General features: G+C 45.2%; 1 protein-coding gene across 1 annotated transcript in view; it reads right to left on the bottom strand.

Moving 5' to 3' along the window:
- Positions 1–11,299: 11,299 nt before the first annotated feature.
- LOC146194442 (uncharacterized) overlaps positions 11,300–26,825 on the bottom strand; it is a 34,157-nt gene continuing 18,631 nt past the window's right edge. Inside the window, exons 7-10 of the mRNA XM_084597411.1 lie at positions 24,536–24,789; positions 22,120–22,410; positions 13,866–14,192; positions 11,300–12,215 (exon numbers count right to left, since the gene is read on the bottom strand). Of these exons, the coding sequence (XP_084453537.1) occupies positions 12,082–12,215; positions 13,866–14,192; positions 22,120–22,410; positions 24,536–24,789 (1,006 nt within the window). The 3' untranslated portion in view covers positions 11,300–12,081. The remainder of the gene's footprint in view (positions 12,216–13,865; positions 14,193–22,119; positions 22,411–24,535; positions 24,790–26,825) is intronic.

The following is a 26,825-nucleotide window of genomic DNA, read 5'->3' on the forward strand; positions in this document are numbered from 1 at the left end:
TAAACTGATACATCATTACTTATCGTTGCACCCAAAAACTAAGCTGTGAGCGTGATCTGTAATTTAGTTCAAAAGCAATTAATGCAGAAACACGAAAAAGAAAGGTAGTTGATTACAGTTAAAATTTTAATATTTTTACATACAGTGTCAAGCTCAACTTAAAATTCTAAACCGTTTCATTTTTTCAAAAAGAGAAATTCAAGAAGCATCTGGCGTTGCCCATACTTCTTCAATTGGTACCACATCATCTGGGCTGGAAGAGCTGCTCCATTCTGCTCCAAACTAGCTGCCTCAATGCTGTCATCAAATTCAGCAGAGCAAGAGTTTTTGCTGTACAGCGTGCCATTAATGACAGTGCTTAAAAAAATGTGATCTGATGCAACTCCAGTGATTGTTCGAAGCACAGCAGGGTGATGGTGCCCGCATGCACCGTCATTATCATCAGCCTGACTATACCTACTGCAGGGCGAAGGCCTCTCCCATATTTCTCTAATTAACCCGGTTCTGTGCTAGCTGCATCCACTCGACCCCTGCGAACTTCTTAACCTCATCCGCCCACCTAACTTTCCGCCGCCCCTTGATATGCTTTCCTTCCCTTGAAATCCAGTTTGTTACCCTAAGCGACCATCGGTTATCCTCCCTTCGCACTATATGTCCTGCCATGCCCATTTCTTCTTCTTGATTTCCACTAGAATGTCAATAGCTTGAGTTATTTCTCTGACCCACTCTGCACGCTTTCTGTCTCTTAATGTTACCCCTACTATTTTTCGTTCCATAGCCCTCTGCGTTGTCCTCAACTCTTAAGTAGAAACCTCTTGGTTAGCCTCCACGTTTCATGCATGCACCTTGCTACGGGCCTAATACATATATAATTTTCATACACTAGAAAAGCACAGAGCACAGCAAATATTTGTTCACAATTAAAACAAGCCAAAGGCAATTGGAGGCAATTGTGAAAAAAAAAATGTTTTGTGCACTTGACATAGCACCTTCTACCAACCTCTTGAATCGTTCGTGGTGAAAGAAGCAAGCGGCAAGCAGCATCTTGAGCCGTTAAGCTTGTCCAGCAACAAGAACTGCACTAATTGTTCTTATGGTTCTGCTGTGAAACCAAGCAGGTACTTAACCATCAGGCCTTTTTGTTAATAGCGAGCTTTAGAATTAAGACACCCTATCGGTTAGCAAGATAAGGCAATAGCAAGAGTGCACATATGCAGAATACTGTGCTGGAAGTGCAAAGGGTGCGGCTTTCACTGTGGGCACTTCCGCTGGCGTCCTGTTTGCCTAAATGATAGGGTCATCCAATTTCAAAACTTGCTAGTAGCAAGCATGTCAAGTCTGCGTCACACAAAAGCATACATGAAACATTATGGAGAAGATGCCAGTCATTAGAAGTGTTCTCAAGAGTGTTGAAAAGCCATAGTGGGTGGAGTGCCAAAGTGTTGAAAGTAAGGCAGCCCCAGCGTCACTCAAATGAAAACATGAAGCCTCTGGCAGAAGGCAGTGACGTAAAATCTGGAAGAGGAAAAGGCTACTCTTCAGTACCATCTATCCTCCTTGAAGGCACTGTTGACCAGTGCTCAGGAATTTATCAGCACAAGCATAGGATCTAAAAGGATATGCACAAGATATAGAGCGAACATGTGCTGCTCGCTGATGTGAACTCCAAACTAGTGATGGAACTAGAGTGCATCAAAGTGGTATACTCCACATTTGAATCTATCAAGTAAGGAAAGGCAAAAGCTTTCAGTCAAACCTAATGTTCAGCTATTACATGCAGCAGCAAACATTCTGTTCGTTGCTGGTATGTTTCAAATTGTTGCTTAGGTCATTTGCTGTTTCAAGCATCTGTGCATATTTTAGTCGTTTGTCTTGTCAGAAATGTGTATTCGGCAAAGCGTTGAACACTGAGCAAAAAGGAATCAAACTGGATATTTTCTATATCGGAAATAGAAAATTTAAATGATCAAAGTCGCTTCAAACTTAGAAGCATGTTCCAGAACATAACAAGAATGCTCAGAAGCTAGTTTTATTGCTCCGAAAGTGCTCCAAAATGGATTTATTACTGCTCTCTGAGCTGCTCAAGCCTGCTTCCGCCACTGCACCATGAATCGAATAATATCACGTGGAACTTAAAAAAAAAGGCAGGGAAGCAATGAGTACAAGTGATTGATGTTACGAGACACGTGCATGCGAGATGGCAAAAAAAAAACATACATTCACTCCGAACAGTTAAGATACCTTGGATGGATTAAGCGTTAATAAATTTTAAAGCAAAAGCTTTACTGGCCTAGCAGAACTCAAGGTCATCGGCGGGCCAGATCTGACCTTCAAACAGAGGTGCGGTGGGCGTTGCTGTGCAGCTCAGGTTTCCACGGAGAAAATGTGACAGACACTGTGTCTTCCTTTCCTCTAAACCAAAATACAATGTTAGCGTAAACTAGCAATGAACCTCCACCTGACCTCCAAAAAGGTGGTGCGAGCTTGATATGATTATGGCGAATTCGAGTGGGAGAGCAGGTGCACTCGAGAGCACTTCGAAAGTGCTCTCAGACAAGTGGGCGCCCTCCAGTGGGAGAGCAGGAGTAGAATCACTGGCTTCCAGTGGTAGAGGAGGAGGGCTTTTCCTCTGCCGAGAGCAGCCGAGTGCATTCCCGGCTGCTCTCTCATCTAAAGCGAGTGTAGAGGAAGTCACATGGCATAAAACGTCGTATCCGTGCCATCTTTCCCCCCCCCCCGAGTCAGCGACGCTCAAAATGGCGGCTGCAAAGCGTCGGCGCTCGGCGAACTCTTTGGAATCAAGCGAATTTTCGTAAGGAGTAGAAAGCATTGCTCAGGTGCTGTATGCATGTTTGAGAGTTGCTGCTGACGTCAAAAGGGTCAAAGGAGGCAAATCGCCGCGCTGTGAGAACAAAAGTATACAAAACAAGTGGTTCTTCGCGGAGCGTTGGCCTCGCTTCGGGTTGCAACTGCCGCCGCTGCGGGCAGGCAGAGAATGCTGGGGAGAGAAGTGCGGTCTGCTTTTGACACGCAGAGAGCGTTCCCGAGGGAGGACAGTTACACCCTCGCTCGGCGTACTCCTGTACTGCTTTGCAATTCTCGGCGCCTCTGCTCTCATCCCCTCAACCGAATGCGCCATAACCGTAGGTGTCCACCATGCTGCAGTGTCCATCCAAAAAGTCGCTACTCTCACAGCTTTCACTCAGATCACTAGCTTTAAGGAATGCTTAAACTCCCAAATTTTTCGCCAGTGTCTGCGATGGATGTTACACTATGCACTACACTGCATGAGACTAAGAGCATGCGCAGCGTGGACACTGACATATCTAAAATACAATTTTTTTAACACTATTTATTGCCTCATGGCATTAATGAGGTATGTGATGAAGGATGGAGTAATGATTAAAAGAATGGAAAAAGGTTGGCTGATATTATGAAGTCCAGGAGTGAGCGATAATGTGGCCCCTGCATCCAGGCACTATATGAAACATGATTGCTGGTGAAAGACCCGCTGCCGTCTAGTGCCAGATTCTTGTAGGCTTTAGCGTTCGACACTCCCACAGCATGTGGTGAGTGTCGGCTTCAATATTTCCGCATATACATGTTGGGCATCTAGGTCATGGAAAGAGACCTCGTTACTGAGGTAACTTCCGAGTTACCACATACGGAGGAATGATAGCATGCAGTGCCAGAGGTGTTCCTTTCTTGATAAACGAAGGATAGTAATGTTCAGATCAAGGAGTCGAATAAGCCTGGGGTCCCAAGACTGATTGTCGCTAAATCCGCATGGCTTTAATTGACTGCGAGATGCATGCTGCGAGTCGGTGGATGTCTTGACGTATTACCCAGCAGCAACTGACATATCAGACATATTACCGCCACCTTATTGCTTGGGGTGTCAGTGTGGGCCGCAGGGTACATAGTTGTGGTGGCCACTGTGCAGAGTGCCATTATATTCAAACTGCAACGAGCACAGCACAAAAAGATGTAGGAGGTTCCGTATGTTGAAACAAGTCAATTACTCTAGACTGCTAAAGGTGAGCTGAGTGCATTTTACTGCCAGCAAATGTTAAAGCAGACAGTGGTCACATTGCCCTACACCAGCCATGGCAGCCTAACTGGCTGAGGCATACCCATAGTCAGGGAGCCTACCACTGTTTTTGCAAGGAAACAGTCAAGGAAGAGATCATTCTTTGAGTTTCCAGGAAGACATATCTAAGCTCACTGTCGTCTGCTGCCGTTTCAGAAAAGCTTTTAACATCCTGTGCTAATGATGAACGCCCTAGGGATCTTTGTTGTACCATAGTTACACTGTTTCTGGACACCCCACCCCTCTGCTCCTCCTTAACAATCTGTGAACTGTGGGGTAATAATCAGGTGCAGTGCTAACATCTTCAGAGCTATTTGCGATTCCTCAAGTGAAGAGACGTGGCCAAGTTAACCATTGTGTTTTCCTTTACTCACAAATTAAACAGATAAGTTGTACAGCACGGGCGGTGTGGCCACAAATGATTTTATGCCCACTTATTATGGCCAGGTAAAACCAGCACTAATAGCAAAATGAGTCCATCCTGCTACTGTAAAAGAATGTTCGCAGAAAAGATGCGAGAGTTTAGCAGACTTGACTAAACCTTTATGGGGTCATGGCCCGACCAGGTCCAACACGTCAAATATGGCTTGGTAGCCGCTAGCAGTGTGGGCAACTGGAAGGTCCATTTGACATTTGTTTTCAACTTCCTTTCTTGCTGTAGCACGTACATAAATAAGCTGCAGCCACCAATAGGCTCCACATTATTCATCTTCATTTTGGACGGTCTGAAGTTCCATGAACAACCCTCCCCACCCCACATTCCTTGCTATGCCTTTGTTGTAGAGGCCAGGACTGTCATGGATGTTAAAAGGCCATATCACAAGCCTTAGAAGCAAACTTCTACCTTGACTTCGAACAAAGACTGTTCTTTTCATTTCATTGAAAATGGGCAAGTTACATCACTTCATAAAGAAAATGTGATCTGCTCAAACGCGCAGACAAAAAATCATGTTCATAAGATTATAAATACAGTACAACAAAGAAGACCATTTCTGCCACCAAACCTGCTGTAGGCTGGTACAACGCTACAACACAAAACCACACACAGGTTAGGCCGCATAAGAAAAAAGAGAAGTGGGCGAGTCAAACGCGCTCTCCTTGAAAGCCAGACAAGAAGCGGGAGAACTGCGGCAGAGGCTGCAGCCGTGACTGCGACAATATTGACTCCGTGGGACACTCGTTGCACAACACGCCAACCTACAGCCACAATTCCATTGGGTAAAACTTTACATAAAATCCACATATTTTCGCACAGGGGTACCCCAATCTTCGCAAGAGCTTTGCCACACTGCTTACCCTTTTTCCACACTATATAGACTTGCTTGCCTCAGAAAACAGACATGAAGCCTTTCAGGACAATGCCTTACAGGCGTACAAAGTGGGCTAGCTTAAATGTGAAGCAAAACTCAAGAATTGGCTCTAGGCCCATTTGTGGCTCAAAATCACCAAAGATGTGATCTGGTTTGTGCTGACACGGCAGTACAATGTAATCTTTTAGGCTGGAATTGTGCTTAAAAATGTCATGTTCTGACTTGCACATATACACAACCATTTTGTTTTGAAGTATACACATAAGTAGAAAAATAAAGAGAAAAGGAATTACGATGCTTTGGCAGTCTTTTGTTGAGAAGTATAAATATGGTAGAAAAATATAAAAGCTTAAAAAAAGGCATTAAAAAAAACAAAAAAAAACTTGTTTGAGACTAAATATGGTTGCAAACAGAGCTAGACAACCAATCTGAGCTTGAATTAGCTTCCATTTGTATGCGGTATTTTTCTTGGTTATACTAGTAAGGATAATAAATATTGACACCATTGTAGCAAACAGGTGAGCTACAACACACATGCAGTAACAGCCAGTAACTGCTGCAATGTATGTACACAACTTCTGGCAGTTCATGAGATGTAAAAACTGTTGGAAAGTGCACCATTTCCTGTGCATTACTTGTGGCAGTTAACAAGTTAGGCGACGACTGCACCCAAGGTCAGTCAAAAGGGCAGTGAAGTCAATTCTATATGAATTCCATGCCATGCGCACTCAGGTCTGATGCGACAGCCTCATAGTTTTCTTTCATAACAAAAAGCAGGCCACTGTTAAAGCATTTCTTGCCGCCTAAACAGAGCTGACCACCCAAATTATAAAGTCAAGTATCCTGGTGTCTCTGGCTCATTTCCTCTAGATAAACATTAAAAACCTAATTTTACTTACTGTAACAAGTGGGCAGAGTAATATTAGTAGACGCCACAAACCATGGCCTGTTGTTACCAACTGCCGTTTCTTAAGCTGTACCCTACTATAGATGAATGACTGAACAAAGTTCACCCATTTAATTTCTTTCACTCCTGATGCAAAGGCATCAACGGCAGTGCAGAAATCAAAGAAATGCAATAGCATCACTCCAAACATGTTCAGCAACACCACTATCTAGCAACGCCAATTGTACAAAACAACACGGCCACAGACCAGTCAACAGACTAAATAGTAGTTATGCTAGCCTTGAGACAAACTGTACAATGATACTGTATCCAAAAGGTGCAACGGTAATAATAATAATAATAATAATAATAATAATAATAATAATAATAATAATAATAATAATAATAATAATAATAATATGGATAAAAAAGGCCAATTTCAATATGCGTAAATGTTCTAGTTAGTACATTGCACAGCTAACATTTCCCAACAGCGTTTCAGATGCATCATTATAGCACAAACAAAAGAAAAAAATACGCACACGAACAAATTGCACTATCATCAAATTTCACCTTCTCGGCACTGCTATAACTCAGTGGAATCCTGACCCTTGCACGGGCACTGGTGCACAAACCTTAGGGTACATATAGGTTGCCAAGTGTGCTGTGACGTCCTTGCCATTGCCAGGCATGGTGGAGAGAGAAACACGCGCGCGCGCGCACACACACACACACACACACACACACACACACACACACACACACACACACACACACACACACACACACACACACACACACACACACACACACACACACACACACACACACACACACACACACACACACACACACACACACACACACACACACACACACACACACACCTGAAGTTGACATTACGCACATCGAAAACGTTCAAAACAGGACCAGAAAAGCATTGCCGCAACATGACATGCGACAATCGTGATATCGTGGTTGAAGAAGCAATGAAGGCACAGCACCTAATTATCGCTAGCTCTCCCCACTATTAGTTTAAACAGCGCAAACACGAAGACAAAGGACAAGATAAAAGAAAGCCACAGTACAAGCGCTGACTCACAACTATGCCTAAGCCCTTTACTCCAAGGCCCAGAAAATCAAACATGACGAAAAAGAAACAATCACGTGAAACAACCCCTGGAATTGCCTGCTGCACAAAAAGTCACTCAGAAAAGACGCCTCTTTGCCTGAAAGAGCAAGAAAAGTCTTGCTGACACACTTATTGTCCGTTGAAATAAAATATGATTCCAGTATCACTCTCGTCATCTTTTCTTTGTGGCGATACAGAATCCTAACCTGGTCAAACTCAGGAGTGCACTTCTTCTCCTTCTTTATTGTTTCACATGAATGGCAATGTGATACCAAAAACGTTTTGTCTTTGCCACTTTTCAAGTTGTTCCGGTGTTCCTGTAGTCTGTTGTTAATATATCGTCCTGTTTGTCCTATATAACAGGCTCCACAAGAGAGTGGAAGCCTGTACACAACACCTCTCTTGCATCCAACAAATGGGTTTCTATGTTTCACCCCACATTCTTGCTTCTTCGATTCTCTTTCCTTTTGAGTAGCCGGGTAGCCGGGCAAATCCTCTTCATCTTGAGCGGGGCGGTCAATGCGATGTCAACACCATACCTCATGCCTACATTTTTGAGGTCATGTGTAATTCTGTGCACATACGGTACCACTGCAACCTTCCTCTTCTTCTCACCCATGCTGGGCAGGGATTTCAGTCTGTGCGTTCTTTTAAGGCTCTTCAGTACCCGATAACTGGCCTCATTAATAACCAACTCCTGATAACCGGCCTTTGCAATTCTTGTCACTTGTCTTTCAAAACTCTTGCCCATGCCGTGGTAGCAAGATTTCTTCAACGCATTCAATAAGCATGTATTGATCATCCCATTCTTCACTAACTTGGAATGCCCCGAATTAGAGCTTAGCAAGGGCTTCACCGATCTCGGGTTGTATTTCCATCAAACATGATCCTCACCAAATTGAATCAATAAATTTAAATACTATAACCAATCATCAACTGCTTCTTCAACAGTCAATTCCAGCCCGGATCCACACTCAGTAAAAACATCCATAATGTCTCTCATACGTGGATTGAATCATTCACGGTATGTGAATACTAAAAGTCGTCCACATACCTGAAGGTGGAATAATGTAGGCCCTCCAAGTTATCCTTCAGGTGTCTGTCCACGTACATTAAGAAGATGTCACTCAAGACCGGTGCGACACTCGACCCAATGCATATTCCAGCCTTCTGCGTATACAGCTTGTCCTTCCAGCCTATGAAGGTGGACTCCAGGTAGAACCTCAAAAATTCAACGAAATTTCCAAAACTTACACCTGAGGCATCAATGAAGTCACATTCGTTATTGTCCTCAGTAATGCACATTTGAACGCGCTTAAGGAGGCATTCACGGGGAAGGCTATAATACAAATCCTTGACATCCATGCTGAAGCCAACACATTTTCTTGGGTTGTGTTCTTTGAGGAATTCAACAAGGGCTTCAGAGTTAGGTAGCCTTAGGGGCTCTGATAAAGTCAACGAGGAAAGGTGTTTCTGCAAATATTTGGAGACCAGGTGCTGCCACGTGCTCTTCTCAAATTCGATGGCTCTGAACGGACCATCTTGTTTATGGGTTTTTGCCGAGAAGAATATCTCCAAATGTAATTGCTTGCATTTTTCACCTGTTCACGTATCCGTTCAAGCCCAAGATCACCTAGTAGAGCCATAGCCCTCTCTTTTAACATGGTCGCTTTCATAGGAAACCTTTCGAAATTCTTCTCAACAGCCTCCGCTTTGTCTTGAACCTGATTCTCAGAAGAAATAGTAAAATACCCTTCTTTATCTGATAGTATAACTCTGAGGTCTCTCAAGGCCATCCATTTGGCAATAAAGTTAATAGGGCACAGTTTCCCCTTTAATCCTTCTTTTGTGTGCTCTAACACTTCCAATCACTCATGGATGCACCGCGACCTATCAGAATCTTGAACTCTATTTGCAATACAGCGTAACGTTCACTACAGAGTACAGCGTGACGTTTATTGCCGAATGGATGGCCTCGAGAGACCTCAGAGTTATACTATCAGATAAAGAAGGTTATTTTACTATTTTTTCTGAGAATCAGTTTCAAGAAAAAGCGGAGGCTGTTGTTGAGAAGAATTTCGAAAGGTTTCCTATACAAGCGACCATGGTAAAAGAGCGGGCTATGGCTCTACTAGGTGATCTTGGGCTTGAACGGATACGACAACAGGTGAAAAATGCAAGCAATTACATTTGGAGATATTCTTCTCAGCAAAAACCCATAAACAAGATGCTCCGTTCAGAGCCATCGAATTTGAGAAGAGCACGTGGCAGCACCTGGTCTCCAAATATTTGCAGAAACACCTTTCCTCGTTGACTTTATCAGATCCCCTAAGGCTACCTAACTCTGAAGCCCTTGTTGAATTCCTTAAAGAACACAAGCCAAGAAAATGTGTTGGCTTCAGCATGGATGTCAAGGATTTGTATTATAGCCTCCCCCATGAATGCCTCTTTAAGCGTGCTCAAATGTGCATTACTGAAGACAATAATGAATGTGACTTCATTGATGCCTCAGGTGTAAGTGTTGGAAGTTTCGTTGAACTTTTGAGGTTCTACCTGGAGTCCACCTTCATAGGCTAGAAGGACAAGCTGTATACGCAGAAGGCTGGAGTATGCATTGGGTCGAGTGTCACACCGGGCTTGAGTGACACCTTCTTAATGTACGTGGACAGACACCTGAAGGATAACATGGAGGGCCTACATTATTCCACCTTCAGGTATGTGGACGAGTTTTTAGTATTCACATACCGTGAAGGATTCAATCAACGAATGAGAGACATTATGGATGTTTTTACTGAGTGTGGATCCGGGCTGGAATTGACTGTTGAAGAAGCAGTTGATGATTGGTTATAGCATTTAAATTTATTGATTCAATTCGGTGAGGATCATGTTTGTTGGAAATACAACCAGAGATCGGTGAAGCCCTTGCTAAGCTCCAATTCGGGGCATTCCAAGTTAGTGAAGAATGGGATGATCAACACATGCTTATTAAATGCGTTGAAGAAATCTTGCTACCACAACATGGGCAAGAGTTTTGAAAGACAAGTGACAAGAATTGCAAAGGGCGGTAATCAGGAGTCGGTTATTAATGGGGCCAGTTGCTGGGTGCTGAAGAGCCTTAAAAGAACGCACAGACTGAAATCCCTGCCCAGCAAGGGTGAGAAGAAGAGGAGGGTTGCGGTGGTACCGTATGTGCACAGAATTTCACATGGCCTCAAAAATGTAGGCAAGAGGTATGGTGTTGACGTCACATTGACCGCCCCGCTCAAGATGAATAGGATTTGCCCGGCTACCCGGCTATTCAAAGGGAAAGAGAATCGAAGAAGCAAGAATGTGGGGTGAAATATAAAAACCCATTTGTCGGATGCAAGACAGATGTTGTGTACAGGCTTCCACTCTCTTGTGGAGCCTGTTATATAGGACAAACAGGATGATGTATTAACAAGAGACTACAGGAGCACCGGAACAACTTGGAAAGTGGCAAGGACAAAACGTTTTTGGTATCACATTGCCATTCACGTGAAACAATGAAGAAGGAGAAGAAGTGCAGTCCTAAGTTTGACCAGGTTAGGACTTTGTATCGCCACAAAGAAAAGGTGACGAGAGAGATAGTGGAATCATATTTCATTTCAACGAATAATAAGTGTGTCAGCAAGACTTCTCTTGCTCTTTCAGGCAAAGAGGTGTCCTTTTTGAGTGACTTTTTGTGCAGCAGGTGAACCCAGGGGCTGTTTCATTTTCGTCATGTTTGTTTTTATCTGGGCCTTGGAGTAAAGGGCTTAGGCATAGTTGTGAGTCAGCGCTTGTACTGTGGCTTTCTTTTATTTTGTCCTTTCTCTTCGTGTTCGTGCTATTTAAATTAATATTGAATATGTATTAACTCGCCCAACAAAGTATCTTGGTAAGCTCTCCCCACACCTTTGTTTCACACAATGATGGCACTGTGCACATCAGCCAGAACTATTTCAATATGGGTGCCGCTACTAAGGCTGGGGAGGTCTACATAAGAACTTTACAGTTAAACACAGCAATTACGGACATACTTTGGCAAACCAGGCCATTAAAAAGAGAACAGAAATGCAGGCTTTGTGCTCCGACTGGTCACAACTGTACACACACACACACACACACACACACGCGTGCACGCACGCACACACACACACAGCAAGGTTCGTCATAACTAAGTAAGGCAAGTTAAGTGTCAACAGATTAAAATAAATACAATAAAGGCTTGGCTAGCACAAATACGCCGTTACTCTCTCACGTAAAAAATATACACAAGCTTAAAAAAACGCATGCACCTTCAAAGGCGACAGCACTTTACAGTCTATGGCCTGAGTGTCAACACGTGGGACACTGCAGTACAGTATGTAGCATGTCTTTTTTTTTAGAAATCAGGTCGAAAATATTTGAGAGAGAGGAAGGAAAATAAAAAAAATGAGAAGACACTGACGCATTTCCTCAAGAAAGAAAAAACGCACCTCTCACACCAGTTTCCAAGTCCATGCTTCCTCTATAAACCCAGCATCTGTGAATGTTCATGGCTTTCATCAAGAAGGGCCCACCGACATGACACTGTTCATAAGATGGCATATCCTTAACATGGTGGCAGAGATAGTGCAGGCCCATGAAAGCATGCTGAAAAGAACACACATAGTGGGGCTCCTCACCGTCTCACAACAGTCATTTGCGATGAGACAAAGTAGTAGGCAAATAGAGAGATGTTCAGTGCCACGCTTAGTCCCAGCAGTAGCCAGCTGAGCTTTGGTAAAGGCCACTTGGCAAACTTCTTGCTAGAGTCTGGTGAAGAAAGGAGAAAAGAGGTCAAACTCATCACAGCTCAAAATGTGTTAGTTGCATAGTTTATTGCACAACAATTCGCAACACACAAGACTCAAAGCTTTAAACAACAAACAGGGGCAGAAGGATCCAGGCATTTTTTGACATTATGAGGTTTCAAATGGAGGGTGCAAGGGTCCTGGCTTGGCTAGGCTAACAGAACCTGGATATATTGATGAAATCCATCATGCTGGGCTAGAAGTACTTTTGCACTAAAAATGAACATTGCCAAACTATGCCATACCTGAGATTCGAACCCGTGTGAACCACTGTGCGAGAGAATATGCTATTGTAGCAACCGTGACATCTTGTGGTTAGCCGCCACCCTTTCATGCTGTACATTGCATGTTGTCATCTTCATGAACTTCCATCCATGTGCATTGGATCCAAACACATCATTATCTCATTGCTTAATGAAGCTGCTTTAAACGATCTCAAAATTTTATACTCGTGACTGGGGATGTCATAAGGTTCCCAGTCAACAATTTCACTGCTCTTTGCCTGACCTTAAACTTCAAACCAAAAGTGAAAAATATTCCTTTATCTTTTGAACTGGTAACTCACATCTGAGAGATGCTCAACAATCCAGTTAATGATGTTCATGCAGTGCGCAACCAGCACTACTACCTATTAAATGTGTCTGCTTTCTCTGATGCAACCAATATTAGTGGCAACTGTTCCATTAGTTAAATCTGTCTTATTTGTTGTCCACATGTGACGCTGACATCACCTGACGGCCGCTTTCAGCGCTGTTTGACAAATTGGGTTGCACCGGCACTTTGCAGTACATGCGCCCTGCAATTTAAGCATTTCTTGATTTCGGGTCATCGCTGCTGGAACTACATTAGCTAAAACTTGACCTTTCGCTCTCCAAAATTGTCAAAATCGCACTTATAAGTCCTGCAAATTCCCTAGGTGTATCTTTGACGGAAGGAGGCCTACGCCGACCATAAGTGCGAGAATATGAACTGCTTTCACAAACATGCTTTTCGAAGCAAACGTGAAATTGTCAGTGTTAGGCTACTGTCCACTTCTCTCAGCAGCTCTGTGCCACAGCGCCAGAAAAACGAGACCTGCTCAGTCATGCCTCTCTAGGTGTAATTTCATGCCAATATAGTTTCAAAGTGTTCGACATGATCCGACGTATACGAATTACCATACACTGCCAATTGTCGCCCTTTCTTCAAAAAATGAATTCCCGAAATTTGAGGGTTGACTTATAATGGGAGCTGACCAATGTGCAAATTCGTAATAGACCTATATGCAAGGCGAAGTGCGTATCCTGCGCATTGAGCTAAAATGTCAAGAATTGGGTAACAAATTTTATGAGGCATAAAGGCCGGAGCCTAAGGCAACACACAACTAATGACTCGTGGGCAAAACAGTCCTTTCTGCTTGGTCAAACTGGCACTGCCAACACGGCTAGTTTTTGACTAAAGCATTGAAGGACTCCGATGCCTTGCTCCTTCCATTCGGGATTTCACAGTGATGACATAAGACGATGACAATGCTAACACCCTCCCCACCCCCCACATGCAGCTGACTCACTGTAAAATAGTTTGGATGAAGAAGGAAGAAATCCAAGCATGATGCTTCCTTGGGACCACCTACCTGCTCCTGGCCTGGTGTCTGCAGGCTTCCTCGCAGCCAGCAATGTTTGGCTGACGGAAGACCTTGCGTAGCCACCATTTTGAATGTTGCGATCAGGACTAGACATGGCTCCTCCGCTGGTGCGCTGCCTAAGTGTTGACGTACCATTCATCCTGGGTGCACTCGCTGTGGACTGTTGGCCATTAAATGGTCTGTTGTAGTCACTCGATAGACTAGCTACAGAAGCTGGCATCCGCATGTCGGAAATGAAGCGGCCATAAGGTGAGGAGGAGAAGAAGGCATCCCTCTGCTTGAAGAACACCCAGTCTGTTTGTCGCTTCTGGCCAGCTGTGTTCAAGAAAACAGAATAAAGAAAATGGCAATGAGGATTTTAAGGGATGCAAGTTTGCAGAAAACATTTTACACTAAGACCCCTCATTTCCATATTTCACCAATGTTTACCAATGTTGGTCATACGGCATGTCTCTGGCAGGTGGTAGCTGGCAGGTGATATGGCCAGGTAGTGAATGGTTGGTGCCTTGTGTTATGCCATGAGATCACGTAATGTAGGCCAAACTGGCAGAAGCTACCAACTTGGGCAGCAGTTTTGAGATGAGGGGCCAGACATGCTACTCCAAGGCCATCCAGGCATGTTCATACAGCTTGGTTAAAGCAGGGCTTCAAATCTATTTCAGTGGCCTTTCACATAAATGTGGCACGTTACAACTGCATGCTAATGAGCATATGCGAACAGAAACTGAAGTGAAAACAGAAGTGGTAGTGCACCAAAGCATCTGGTTTAACCACACTGAATTGGCTATATATTTCGTGTGTAAGTAGTTGTTCCAGCCACTTAACTGAAAAACCTAGAAGCATGAACGGAGCTCTATGTGCTGGAATGAACACCATAAGACTGGGGAGAAGGCAATGCAAAAATAAGCGCTTGCTTTTTAGCAAACCCACACTTCATAAACTTTTGCCCAGGATGGTACAGAAACCTCAGAAGGAAAACTGAGCACACAAACGAACATTTTTTCTCCCCCCGCCGTGCTTTAGCATCATATTGTTACTGGGATATCCTTAATGTAACTGGCGCTGCAATGGGCTGAACTCGACGCCAAGACTTCAGTAGCCATGCAGCATCCACTCTGTCAGCGTTGTCTTCTTTCTCAACGCTTTGTTGTGCCCGCGTTCCTCGGTCGTCATCTTTGTCTGTGAGCACATATCGGTGGAGGTTGCGGGTTCGACACAATCTGACGCTGGATCTCCGCAGTGGCCGTCACCTCGAAACCGTCACGGTGAGAACCGACGTGGCTCCATCTACCTCCGCAACTCCAACCATCGTCGTAGCCCACCCCCGTGACCCTGGCCCATTCTGCGGTACAGATGAGGTTGATGTCGAGCACTGGCTTTCGCTTTATGAGCGTGTTAGCCAGCACAACAGGTGGGACGCCACGTCGATGCTGGCCAATGTCGTCTTCTATCTCACTGGCACCGCACACGTGCGGTTCGAAATGCACGAAGCAGATATTCCCTCCTGGGATGTTTGCAAACAAAAACTCCATCACCTGTTCGGAAAACCGGTTGGCCGTCAACTTGCCGCCAAGAGGGACCTTGCCACACGGGCCCAGACATCTATCGAGCCTTATATCACCTATATACAAGACATTCTGGCTCTCTGTCGAAAAGTTGATAAAGACATGACAGAACCTGATAAGGTAGGGCACATCCTCAAAGGCATAGCCGATGATGCCTTCAATCTTCTAATCTGTCGGGACTGTTCTACGGTTGACTCCATTCTGCAAGTTTGTTGACGTCTCGAGCAGGCCAAACAAAGACGCATTGCACATCGCTTCGACCGGCTCCCCAACACCGCCCCTAGCTCCATGTGCAAGGATCTGCCAACCCTATGGCAGCCTTCCAACACTGAAAACGTGACCCGCATCGTACGTCGCGAACTGGAAGCGCTCGCTCCTGCTGCATCCAACCCGCCCTCCTCAGACAGCAACCTAGCGACGATATCCGTTATTCAACGGTCATCTGTCAGGAGGTTGCCAACATGGGTGTCCCCTGTAGCCGCACCGTGGAACACTAGAGTTCGAGTCCCGTCCCTACCATGGTCGCCACCGCTACGCCTTGGAAAACCTACACGGCACTCCACCGATACCGCAATCCTGATGAGTGGCGCACCCCTAACGATAGGCCGATCTGTTTCACGTGCTCGCGTATTGGCCACATCTCTCGCCACTGCCGCAGGTCTTCACCACCTCGACGTTTCACTTACGTTGACCGCTACTCAGATTACGGTCACCGCCGTTTCTCGCCTCGTTATGAGCCGCCCCGCACCAATACCACTCCACCTTCTCCTGCATCCAGTCCAGACGATATGAACATGCACATAGCTCGAGAGCGTGATGGCCATCTGGATGACCAGGGCTGTGCTTTTGGTGCTTGTCTCAACAGCAGCCCAGACAAAGCAGTGCAGTTTTTCCACAGACCAGTTCTCTACTGTACACTTGGGGCACCCATACAGCAGCTCCTTTTCAGTCAAACAAAGATGAAAACTGCTTTCTCAGTTTTTCATAGCCATACTTGCAGTTTAGAACAGAACAACAAATCTATGTAAAGAGCATATTGCTTTGAAAACCCAGTTTCTCATGCAGAGACAAGCAGACAGCTGAGGTTGTTATGCTTACATTTGGACTTGCAAGCAATGAAACAGGAACACCACCAACCTTGCTCGCTGCAGGTAACTGCATCTCAGCACTCTCGGCCTGAGATACATTTAAATCGGTACCAGAGTTTTGCATTTTCCATTCGTTGAGCACGCCTCATTGACCGAACATGGCCAGGTACAGTGAAATCTCGTTACTACAAACACCACATTAACAAAGTTTTCAAATTAAAGAATTTTTTAAGAATCCCCGGCAGATTTGCTATGTTTTGAATGTAAAACTATTTCAGAATTACGAATTTCAAAATAGTGTATATTTCAGAATAACGAAAGTATTTTATTTCTTCTTCTATAATTTTGGAACATCAGTATTACGAATTCGGCTGAAATTAACAGCGCCGCTGCTTGCAACTCTTGCGTGAAACGAAACAGAAACCGCCGTTTCTGTGTGTATGGTCCGTGCGCTGTAGCTATCATCATCAGGACATCTAGGACCAGCTTCCAGCGCCACCATGAAGCTATGGTTTATTACGCAGTAGCCAGCAGGCCTAGCTGCCTGCGTTTTTTTCTTCCTGTGTTGTGTGCCATACGCAGAGGTGGGCAAATGCCCTCATTTTGGCCTTTCCTCCCTCGCCCTCAATTTACAATCGGCAGCCCTCCCTCACCCTCGCTTAAAAAAAGTTATTCGCCCTCCCTCACCCTCATCCTCACTTAAAAATATTGCTGGTCCTCACTCACCCTCATCCTCATCTCATTTGCCCTCCCTCACCCTCAATCTCACGCCCAGCAGTTTGAATATTTTAGTTATTTTTCATTATTTTCGATCCATGACAATGTTACAGCGAGTCAAAGTAGGCGCAAACTATTCTTATCTGCGTCTGTTTTCGGCAGTGTCAAGCCGCGGTGATCATTTAGCAATCCGAATTTTTCGAAGCTAACAATGCACTTAAATAAATGACGGGGCTGCGTTCATGCTGTAGCGTATCACTGGCAAGAGCCATCTGGTACTTGTTCCGACAGTTGCTGAGAATAAGATATGCACTGCACATGGAAACCAGAGACTGTGAAAAGTGCAAAGAGCAATTCTGTCAGTGCCCTAAGCATGCCAATCAAAGGCGAAACTTCGAGGAGAAAGGAAAATAACCACTGTCATAGTTACCAGGCAAACCTGCCCACCGGTTTACACGCCATGTGTTTGAAGGAGATAGAGTGATGAAATACGTTTACCAGCCGCAGACGGAAGGCATGAGGCGTATGGCATATTAGACAACCGAACAATGTAATCTAATTCAAGTAACAGAAAAACGCTATCACACAGAAGCGTAAATTTCGAGTGAGTCAGGGTGTCATGACCCTCGATCGCTTCGCAGAGGGGGTTGGGATAGGGGGACATAGCATGCGAGCCCGGGGCCGTGCGCGACAATTTCCGACATGTATGTACACGTAGTGTCATTTGGGAAATGCCACGTAAAAATGCGTTTGTTAGGACACGGCGCCGTATCGCATTCCGCTTTCGTCTAAGAACAAACCGAAAACGCAAAGTGAAACACGTACCTCTGTCGCGTTTCTGGTTTTCACGAACGCCGCCTCAGTATTGCGTAAAATCTTTTTTTTTTTCCAATTTCTATTAAAGCTATACGAGAATAGGACCAGACAGCGCCTAACTAGAACAGTACGATGTGCAAAGTGAACAGGCCAGAATTTCATGCATAAGGTTTGATTATGCTTCCTGAATACTGTGCTCAAATCTACGATCACTTATGAAAAAAGCAGTGCTTATAGAACGGGAATAGAAGAGCAACACATATGCGCCAACTAGCCGAAATCAGCCCTCTGCATTAATTCGCCTAAGTTCACATCTCCATAGCTGATCTGCTTCATTCCGGACAAACCCGCATATGCAAAAGCCGGAAAACGGATTGTCTGCACTGTGAAGGCAAGAGCGGCAAAAAAAAAATGAAACTCACCCGGAACCTGCATGACGTCCTACACACCTTTCACTTGGACCACGCATTTCCCAATAATATCCGAGGACACTGTCACAATGGAAACTTATTCGCGCACATAGTACACAGACGTCCTTGAGCATATAGAATTTGCAACAGCGCACCAAAGTGCTGTTTCAACAAGCGTCAACAACTTGAGCGGTCCGATCGAAAGGACACAGCAACACAAACTGAAGGGCTTCCCCAGCCATTCCTGCCGTTCGCTGTTTCTTTTTTTTTTTTTTTTTTGGGGGGGGGGGGGGGGGGGACTGAGCTGAAGGAAGACCCTTTCTTTGGACAGAGAGCGGGAAAGGAACGTGCGGTGGTGGACGCATGTGTATCCTTCCGAGAGCAATGCTGCCATGTCCATCCATGTCTCCACCCGGTGCCTCAGGGAGATCTGATAAGACCAGCCACAGCCGCCTTTTGAGCCCAGCCGTGGACCAGCGTGCGTGTTCTGCTCACCGCTCTGATATTTTTTTTCTTTTTTTAGCAGCTTTCTTAATGACAGCTGCCCTCGCTATGGGAGGGGGGGGGGGAGGAGTCAAGCGCCTGTCGTCGGCGCATTGCCACAGGGTGCAAAGCTAGGCGCACACTGATTGTTTTGTGCGTTATCTGTCACCCTCCCAAAAGGTCGTCAAACGAAGCGCCGCTAACCAAAGCTCTCGGGCATGCAGGCTGAGGTGCACCCCGGCTAACAACGTTCTGGCTTACAGCCTTGTAGAACACTGTAGCCTGCCGAATGGAACATCTTTCCGCGGCCTAGTACGAGCAGTGGCGTTCGTTGCTTCGTTCACACTTCACACTGCTTCGAACCCATTCTCGAACCCGTTCACTGCTTCACACGAGAAGCAATCAACCGCTTCCACAACAACATGGGAAATCCGCGGAAAAGAGGAGGCCTCTTTCCTTCCACAGAAATGGCTAAGCACAATCAGGTGCACAAAAATCAGGGCTGTCATAGTTTCAACCTGCCAGCTGGAGATCCTAGGACATACCACGACTACGCGGAATTGGGCTTACTTTTATCTCAGCTGTCTGGTTTATTAATATTGAGTCAGTCTTAGAGTGAGTGGGGGGCGCTGAAGATGAGAGGTAGTGTTGAGCGTTCGAGAGCAGGTATCACAGAAACCCTCGAAGCCTTCTTCCCTAAAGTCTTCCTCTTCTTCGGACCTGGTAGACATTTTAACAGTATGCGAGACAGGTGCTCTCTGGTGCGACTTTAGTCTTAGCGGCATGTATCTCAGCTGGTCATCTTTATGTTAAGAAAATGTAGGGACACTTATTAAAACGTTCTCATAAAGTCCGAAGCTTTGGCTTTGAGGCAGTGGGTCTTACTCGAGGTCTAAGCGTCCTAGAGGGCTTTTCTTCACCACGAGCGCCGGGGCAATTTTGTGGCTTTCTTTCCTGCATCTTCTATAGCTGCAGCACCTGTGCCCCGTTCCATTATATCTGTTTTCTATACAACACATGCCCAGTGGAGGAGAAAGGGTGTTGTCCCTCATGCCTTTCGGGTTGCCGCGTGTTTCTTCTTAATGCAGAAACTACGCCTTTCGTGGAACATTTGCCCTCGCCCCTCAACTCTGTATCTTTCCCTCCCTCACCATCCCCTCACCGCCACTGCCCTCCCTCACCCTCGTCCTCACGAATTTTTCAGCGTCGATCCTCCCTCGCCCTCACCTCACCGAGTCACATCCTCACGAGGTGAGGGTGAGGACGCCCTCATGAGGGTTCACCCTCGTGAGGATGCCCATGTCTGGTCATACGCGGCTCGGGTCGTTCACGCGTGCGGGGCGGTATTTTAGTTGTTGTTTTTTTTTGCCGCAGATTATCTTATTGCGATGTTTGTGCGAGATTGGCGACATTAGCCAGCGAAGTGCCAAGAAGATATGAACGCAGCTGCTTTCACTGCAAGAAATCGACGCAGGGAAAAAGTGATTCGGCCTCTACAGACAGCGAGCATTGCCCCATCGACTGCCGCGATCATTATGAAAGACCGAGACAAGATTTTCAAAGTTCAGGGAGCATTGAAGATGGGGTCATAGAGACCTTTGATGTTTTTTTTTTGCACATGGACAAAGTCCGTACTTTCATCGCTCGATGCAATCACGCATGAAATGAGGTGTTCCGGAAAGTGGAAGGTGTATGTGCTGTAGTGGTGTAATGTAGTGCGCAGTCGTGTTTGCTGCACGCGGCAGAAGAAAATAATTGATTTCTTCAAATAAATCAGCTCTGAGTTAGTGCAACATTTTCACTTGAGGTTTTACTTGTCTACAGCCTACTGCCAAGGTATGTCATTTTCATACTTAGGTATGACCACTGGCTTATAATCGCAAATTTTTCATTACAACGATATTTCAAAATAACGAATAATTTTTGCGCTCCTGCGGGATTCATTATATCGGGATTTGACTGAAGCTCCAAAACATCCGTGCACAACAGAGAAACGGACACCTTTGTGCCATTTCTCTGCCAAAAATCCACTGATTTAAGTACTGCCCTCATGCTTAGCGAGATATCTTTCTGCCCAGATATGTCACTGAAGTGTTTTAAGGTGAAAGCCTTTAACAGCTCAAGAGTGGCATCGGCAGAAAGTGTGCGCCGATGATAATGTCAGTGATGTGTAAGAGTGAGAAAGCTCCTCTCCTCTTTCCCCTTCATCTCTTTTCCTCCCTCTATCAGGAGACCAAAGAGAGAGAGAGTGCCCTTCTCCCTCTATAGACAGAGTCTCTGTCGAGGAATCAGGAGCGTTCAAAGTATCGTAGCAGCGCGACCAAAAGGCTTCCGCTTTGCTGCATGTAAGGTGACCTGACCTAAGTGTTCCCCTGAAATTTTTCTATCAAGAACAAGCAATCTCATAAAATGTTTTCTCGTATCTTAGAAACGAGAGCATTAGTGCAGCTGACACTTGCCTCACAACCAGCAGCAAAGCAAAGCTCTGCCATGAGCAGTGCAGAAGCGAATGTGGCGGCACTTTATTGAGTGGCAGAGAAGAGCACTGTAATCACAGCACATTCAGATGCACAAAGCAAGTTGTCATGTTGTATTTTTTAAACTTCTCAGGCTTTCATTTTTGTCCGGTAAAAAGTGCTACGCGAAGGCTACCTCGTTAGCATTTCGGTCAGGCCATTCTCGCGATGCTTGAAAACTTCCCCACTGGCACCTGAGAGTTTAAGCAATATTTAAATGTTAGTTTATGTTGACTACTTTCGAAGTAGGCAGAAAAAAAAACAGCACTAGGTGGTATTTTAAATACAGACATGTTGTGAGGATTCCCAATCCCCTGCCCCCTTTATAATGCAGAGCGTAATTATAACGCGAGTTATGCGCGCTGTTAAGGAGGTTAGTGGAAGAGAGGGCACACTGGACAGGCCACCCCCCCACCGCCTGCCAGTCTCCCGCAGTGACGCTGCCCAGTCTCTCGCTCTTTCCTCCCGGCGTTATTACGCGCTGGCGTTAAAATGGTGGCAGGAGATTGTGAATCCCCACAATGCTCACTTGAATAAAAAGACAAAATGACAACTAGGTATTTATAAAATATTGGCCCACCTTAGCTGGGACAACTGCATAAACTTTACAGTCACTAGCCTCCTGCAGTGCTCAACACAGAACTCACCATTGGAGCTGCTGGAGCTGTGCTTGGCTGAGCCAGCTACTGAAGGCGGTGGGGTAAGCAGACCAAACCTCTGCCTGACTCCCCAAGGGACCTGTGTGTCCGATGGAGTGCGTGTGCCACCCAGGGCCCACGTGCTGCCTGCCATCCACGATGAGCCCTGATGCAGGCGCAGCTTGGGAGGCCACAGCAATGACGACGTCGAGCCATCAGGCATGCCACATTCACTCGTGCCACCTACTTGCCCAGCTCCTTCAGATGCTGCCTGCAGGCTTGTTGGCTTCGACCACGTGCCTGTACAAGCAACAAACAAGAAGAAAAACAGATAGATGTACTTTTCTTTTTCCCGAGTTGGCAGCACCTGCCGATCGAGGCTTCAGACACACCTGTTTTTCTGTCTTACCCCACTTACCCCTTCGCACTAAAATAGTCTTGTGAAACTTGCATTAGGCAATTTTCAAGCAGCAGAACTGAGGTGAACTAAGCATCATTGTCTCAAGCCGTTATTGTGCGGTTATTTACATGCTGCTAAATTTAAATATAAAAGGTGCTACATGTTTTTCGGACATAGCTTACAGCCTAAACTTGCACGACGCTGAGTCATCCATTCCTTAGGGTTCAGTGTAGGAGCATGAATTAAATTTCGAATGCATCGCACCTAATGCCACAGTTCTACCTCCGACATTATTTGCGTTGCACATTTAAAAGGGTTCAAGGCCTTTGAATTTTTTTTGTTTTGTTTTTTGAAAATCAAGGATTTAAAGGGTTTGTGCAAATCCTGCAGTAAAAGGACTGTGGCACGGCGCCAAACACCAATCAGACGAAGGGGTATTGACGATTTCTGACTGCAGTCTTCGCATATACTAATCTCGCAACGAAGCGCTGCTCTGGATGGAGACGTGTTGTCTGTATAGGCTAGCACAAGGCATGATGTGCACCTATCCTTAGAGAGCAGGCTAACATGGTATTCTTCGAAGGTAAGTACTTGTGTTTAAACACGTGAAAAGACAGCAAAGAAGAGCAGGGGAGCACAGAGGGCAAAAAAAAATCATGAGCGCAATAAAATGGTGGCCTTGTTCAGAATGAACGCTGCAAAGCCAAAGCAGCCACAGCTGGTCAGGCTCTGGTCAGCTGCTGAACATATGATGCTGATGGTGCTAGCGTGGCCGTTAATAGTGATGCTGATTATTAGGATACAGTTTCAGATTCCGCCATGCCAGCTGCAACCGTGCCAGTTCCACAAAAGCTATTCTTGCATTGGCAGAGGCAACTTTTGGAAGATACAGGGCGGTGGTAGTACAAATGGGAAGTCCAGAGAGAGAGAAAAAAAAATTGGAAGCCTCATGGGCAAATTGGGAGGGTTGGCAGGTGCAATATACTGTGCGATATTAGTGTACATCGAAGAATATCAAGTGATCGAAATTTCCAGAGCCCTCCACTAAAGCGTACATTGTAGCCTAAGTCGCTTTGGGATGTTAAATCCTCTAAAACCTAAAACAATCATTTATACACGCAAATAAAGATTTTTTATTATTTTGCAAAAATATTTGCTGTCCTATAAAGGGTTAATTGGAAAGAAACATGCAGACCAAACCAACTAAATGAAGTATTACAGATTGGCTATTGCTTATTCAACTCTTTTTGTCTTCGAGGACAGCTAGATCAATGCCAGTTTCCTTTTTCATTTTTGATGGCATGATCATCAAATTTACATCTTTGTTGTTAATCAGCATGGAGACCAATTAACTGGTGGCGTATTGCACAAGAATGGCTACATAGGAAAAATGCTGATGGTTCATCATGAATAAAATGGACAGAAACAAAGAACCAAATGCAGAGCCGACATTTCAGCGAAGTCCCTGCTTTGTTCCACTTTTACAGCCATCTTTCTATTATTAATATACGGGTAGAATTCCTTAATTCGAGGCATTACAAGTGTGCTGTCATAAGTTATACTACTTTGAACACCTTTATTTAATCCTGATCTGCAGCTGTTAAGCATGCACTATGATTTCAGTGCATCTAATTAGAGATAGTAATCACACTCGCAGAAAGCAAGTTTAAGGGGACTAGCAACTAAGTGAAACGTGACACAAGATCATGATGCAAACGAGAAGATGAAAGGCAACAATTCCTTTGCATTGCCAGTGAAGTGTTTTAAGCTTGTGTCAGTAGATGGCACTACAGTGTTTTGCATTTATTGTTGTGAAGCAGTAACCACCGTTCACTAAACCCGTTGCCGGCAAAGTGTGCACTGCAATGCTGCAATGTTTTTGGCTGTTCGAAGTGCAACAAACACTGTGCTAAAGAAAAACTGTACTAATTACTGTCTGGCAGCCACTTCTACCAACGTGCAATGTTATTCCAGCCACAACACTGCGAATGCCCTTTGTAAAAACAGCAGCAGCAGCCAACTCACTAGTGGTCCACGACCGTTCACTCTCGGGGGATATGTGCACGTCGCTCATCCTGTCGGAAAGGTCTGTCAGACGTGCTGAGCGACGAGAGGACTTCGTCTGCCGGCTGTATGTGCTCCACCTGTCTCCGAAGTCACTCTGGCCAATGTGCTGAGAACCCCACCTGGGCAGGTATTCCGCTGAACTCAGGCTCACACCACTAGAGGCACAGGGGCTCCAAGATGACAGGCTGCTTGCACCCGAGCCAACCAGCTTCCTGGGGAAATCCAACACAAGTGCCGCCCAGGGGGAAATCTGTATGCGTGTCACAATGACTGCTTCTGCAAGGCTTAGTACTGCGAGACACTTAAAAGGAAGTAGGAAGAGTGAATCCTGCTGAAAGCTAGGAGATCATAATCAAGAGCAAAAGTGACTTCCTGTTCCTGAATTCGTGATGGAAACTGAAAAAGGCAATGCACTCAAACCTCACTGCAATTAAATTCTATTTAAACAAATCCTGGATGTAATGAATTACTTCAGTCTTCGCAACCTCATACTCACTGAACACCGTATAGTACTTTTAGCATCAAAGCACAATGAAATTTCACTGCTGAAATGAATTGAACCTGAGCCTAAATTGTAATACAAGTTCAAATGATTGAGCTGAGTGCATATATTTAAAGACGCATTGGAACGGGAAATGTGATGATAAAGATCCTAGTGGCCAGCGCGCAGCCTGCTTCCGCCATCTGGGATAATACAGGCAAGGCCGGAGAACGTGACTTCGAGTGAAACCACTACAAAGCTCTAGTGTTGGGGCAACCAGTCACCCACACCAGCCCTCACAGCTGATGTGGCCGTGTTGCTTGCAATCTGCATCGATGGATGTATGTCGAACTCCCTGTGCTCAAAGGTAGTGTGCTATGTTTACCCAAAACCCCGTAAGAGGACAAGGTGTCAGTTGCCTTCGGCACACCCATGACCTTAGAGCTCACTATTGTGTCATCAAAGCAAATAGCCTTGCCTCTCTACAATAAGCACAAGGAAACCAAAATGCACATTCTTGCACTTATGATAGAAAAGCGGCGAAGTGCACAGTAGGCTTGATTTTATTTTACTGCGTGCCAACTAAAAGACCCCTTCTCTCTCTCGCTAATATGAAAAAAGGGGCGGGAAAAAAAATGTGCCCACAATGAGGCTGCGACAGCGGTGGACACGCCATCATATTAACAATATGCTTGGAGACCCACAGTTAATAGGGGAACAGTGAAGCGAAACCTAAATTCTGCAGGTGCATCATCATTACCTTAGAACAGAGGTGTTCAATGCAGTAGTGACGCTGATCCGGTTGATGAACTTACAGTGTGATCTCTAAGAGTATGAGCAACACAGAATGCCATTGTCGATGGCAAAGAAATTGCAGAATAGCAGACCACTTTCACTATGCTTATAACCTCTTTAATTGCTATTGATCTGACCCGTCCTGTCTTAAATGTCCCACTACCTATGCAAATCTATCCCATTGCCTCTGCTACTGCCCAACAGCCTGGCTAGACTTGCTTGGCGCAGAAGAAGAAAAACAGCATCGACTGGTCGCCCAAGTTGTCAACGTGTTCAACCTGTAATTTTTGGCTGAATGAAAGTCTCATTTTAGTACTACTATAGCCACGCCACTGAAAAATTCTAAAATCTGGAAGTAGAACAATGCCGAGAGCTAACAAAATTTTTGCAGACGCTTGCGGCATCCGCAATTGGCAATGACCACTTCGTGTGCACCGATCCTGGATGCAAAGTTGACACAGTGTGTCGGAAGATAGTGCCAGATGCTGAAGCGAAAGAGAGAGAGAGAGAGAAGAAAAGAAACTGGCAACAATGCTGGCAGCGGCCGACCGTGCGATAAGGCATAAGTGCATTTATGGAGCATTCTTAAGCTGAGTGGATTGTCACAATACCGGCAAATCGCAAAGCCCAAGTCTTGTGACGAAGCAGCAGATCTGAGACAAGTATTCGAAGTGGGTGCTCTCGTGAACAAGTAAAAATTAGCGCAGTTAACAATCTTGACAATTCTTTGAAAAGCGGGAGCACCGCTGTCTGGATAGGCGATCTAACCCAATGTATGCGTAGCAGTTTGATTCATGCACTGCGCGATCATGAAGTCACAGCTGCTATTGGATTTCATTACCATACCTAACGCACGATGCACCAATTTAGCAGCTGAATAGGGAGTCAAATGTCAATTTTTTGGTACTAGTACCTGCATTCCACAACAACTACTGTTTGCATCCAAAGCAAATATGGATGTGTGCGGGTGAT

This window comes from Amblyomma maculatum, chromosome 3, assembly GCF_055883805.1.
Source record: "Amblyomma maculatum isolate TAMU_Amacu chromosome 3, ASM5588380v1, whole genome shotgun sequence".
Classification (NCBI taxonomy): Eukaryota; Metazoa; Arthropoda; class Arachnida; order Ixodida; family Ixodidae; genus Amblyomma; species Amblyomma maculatum.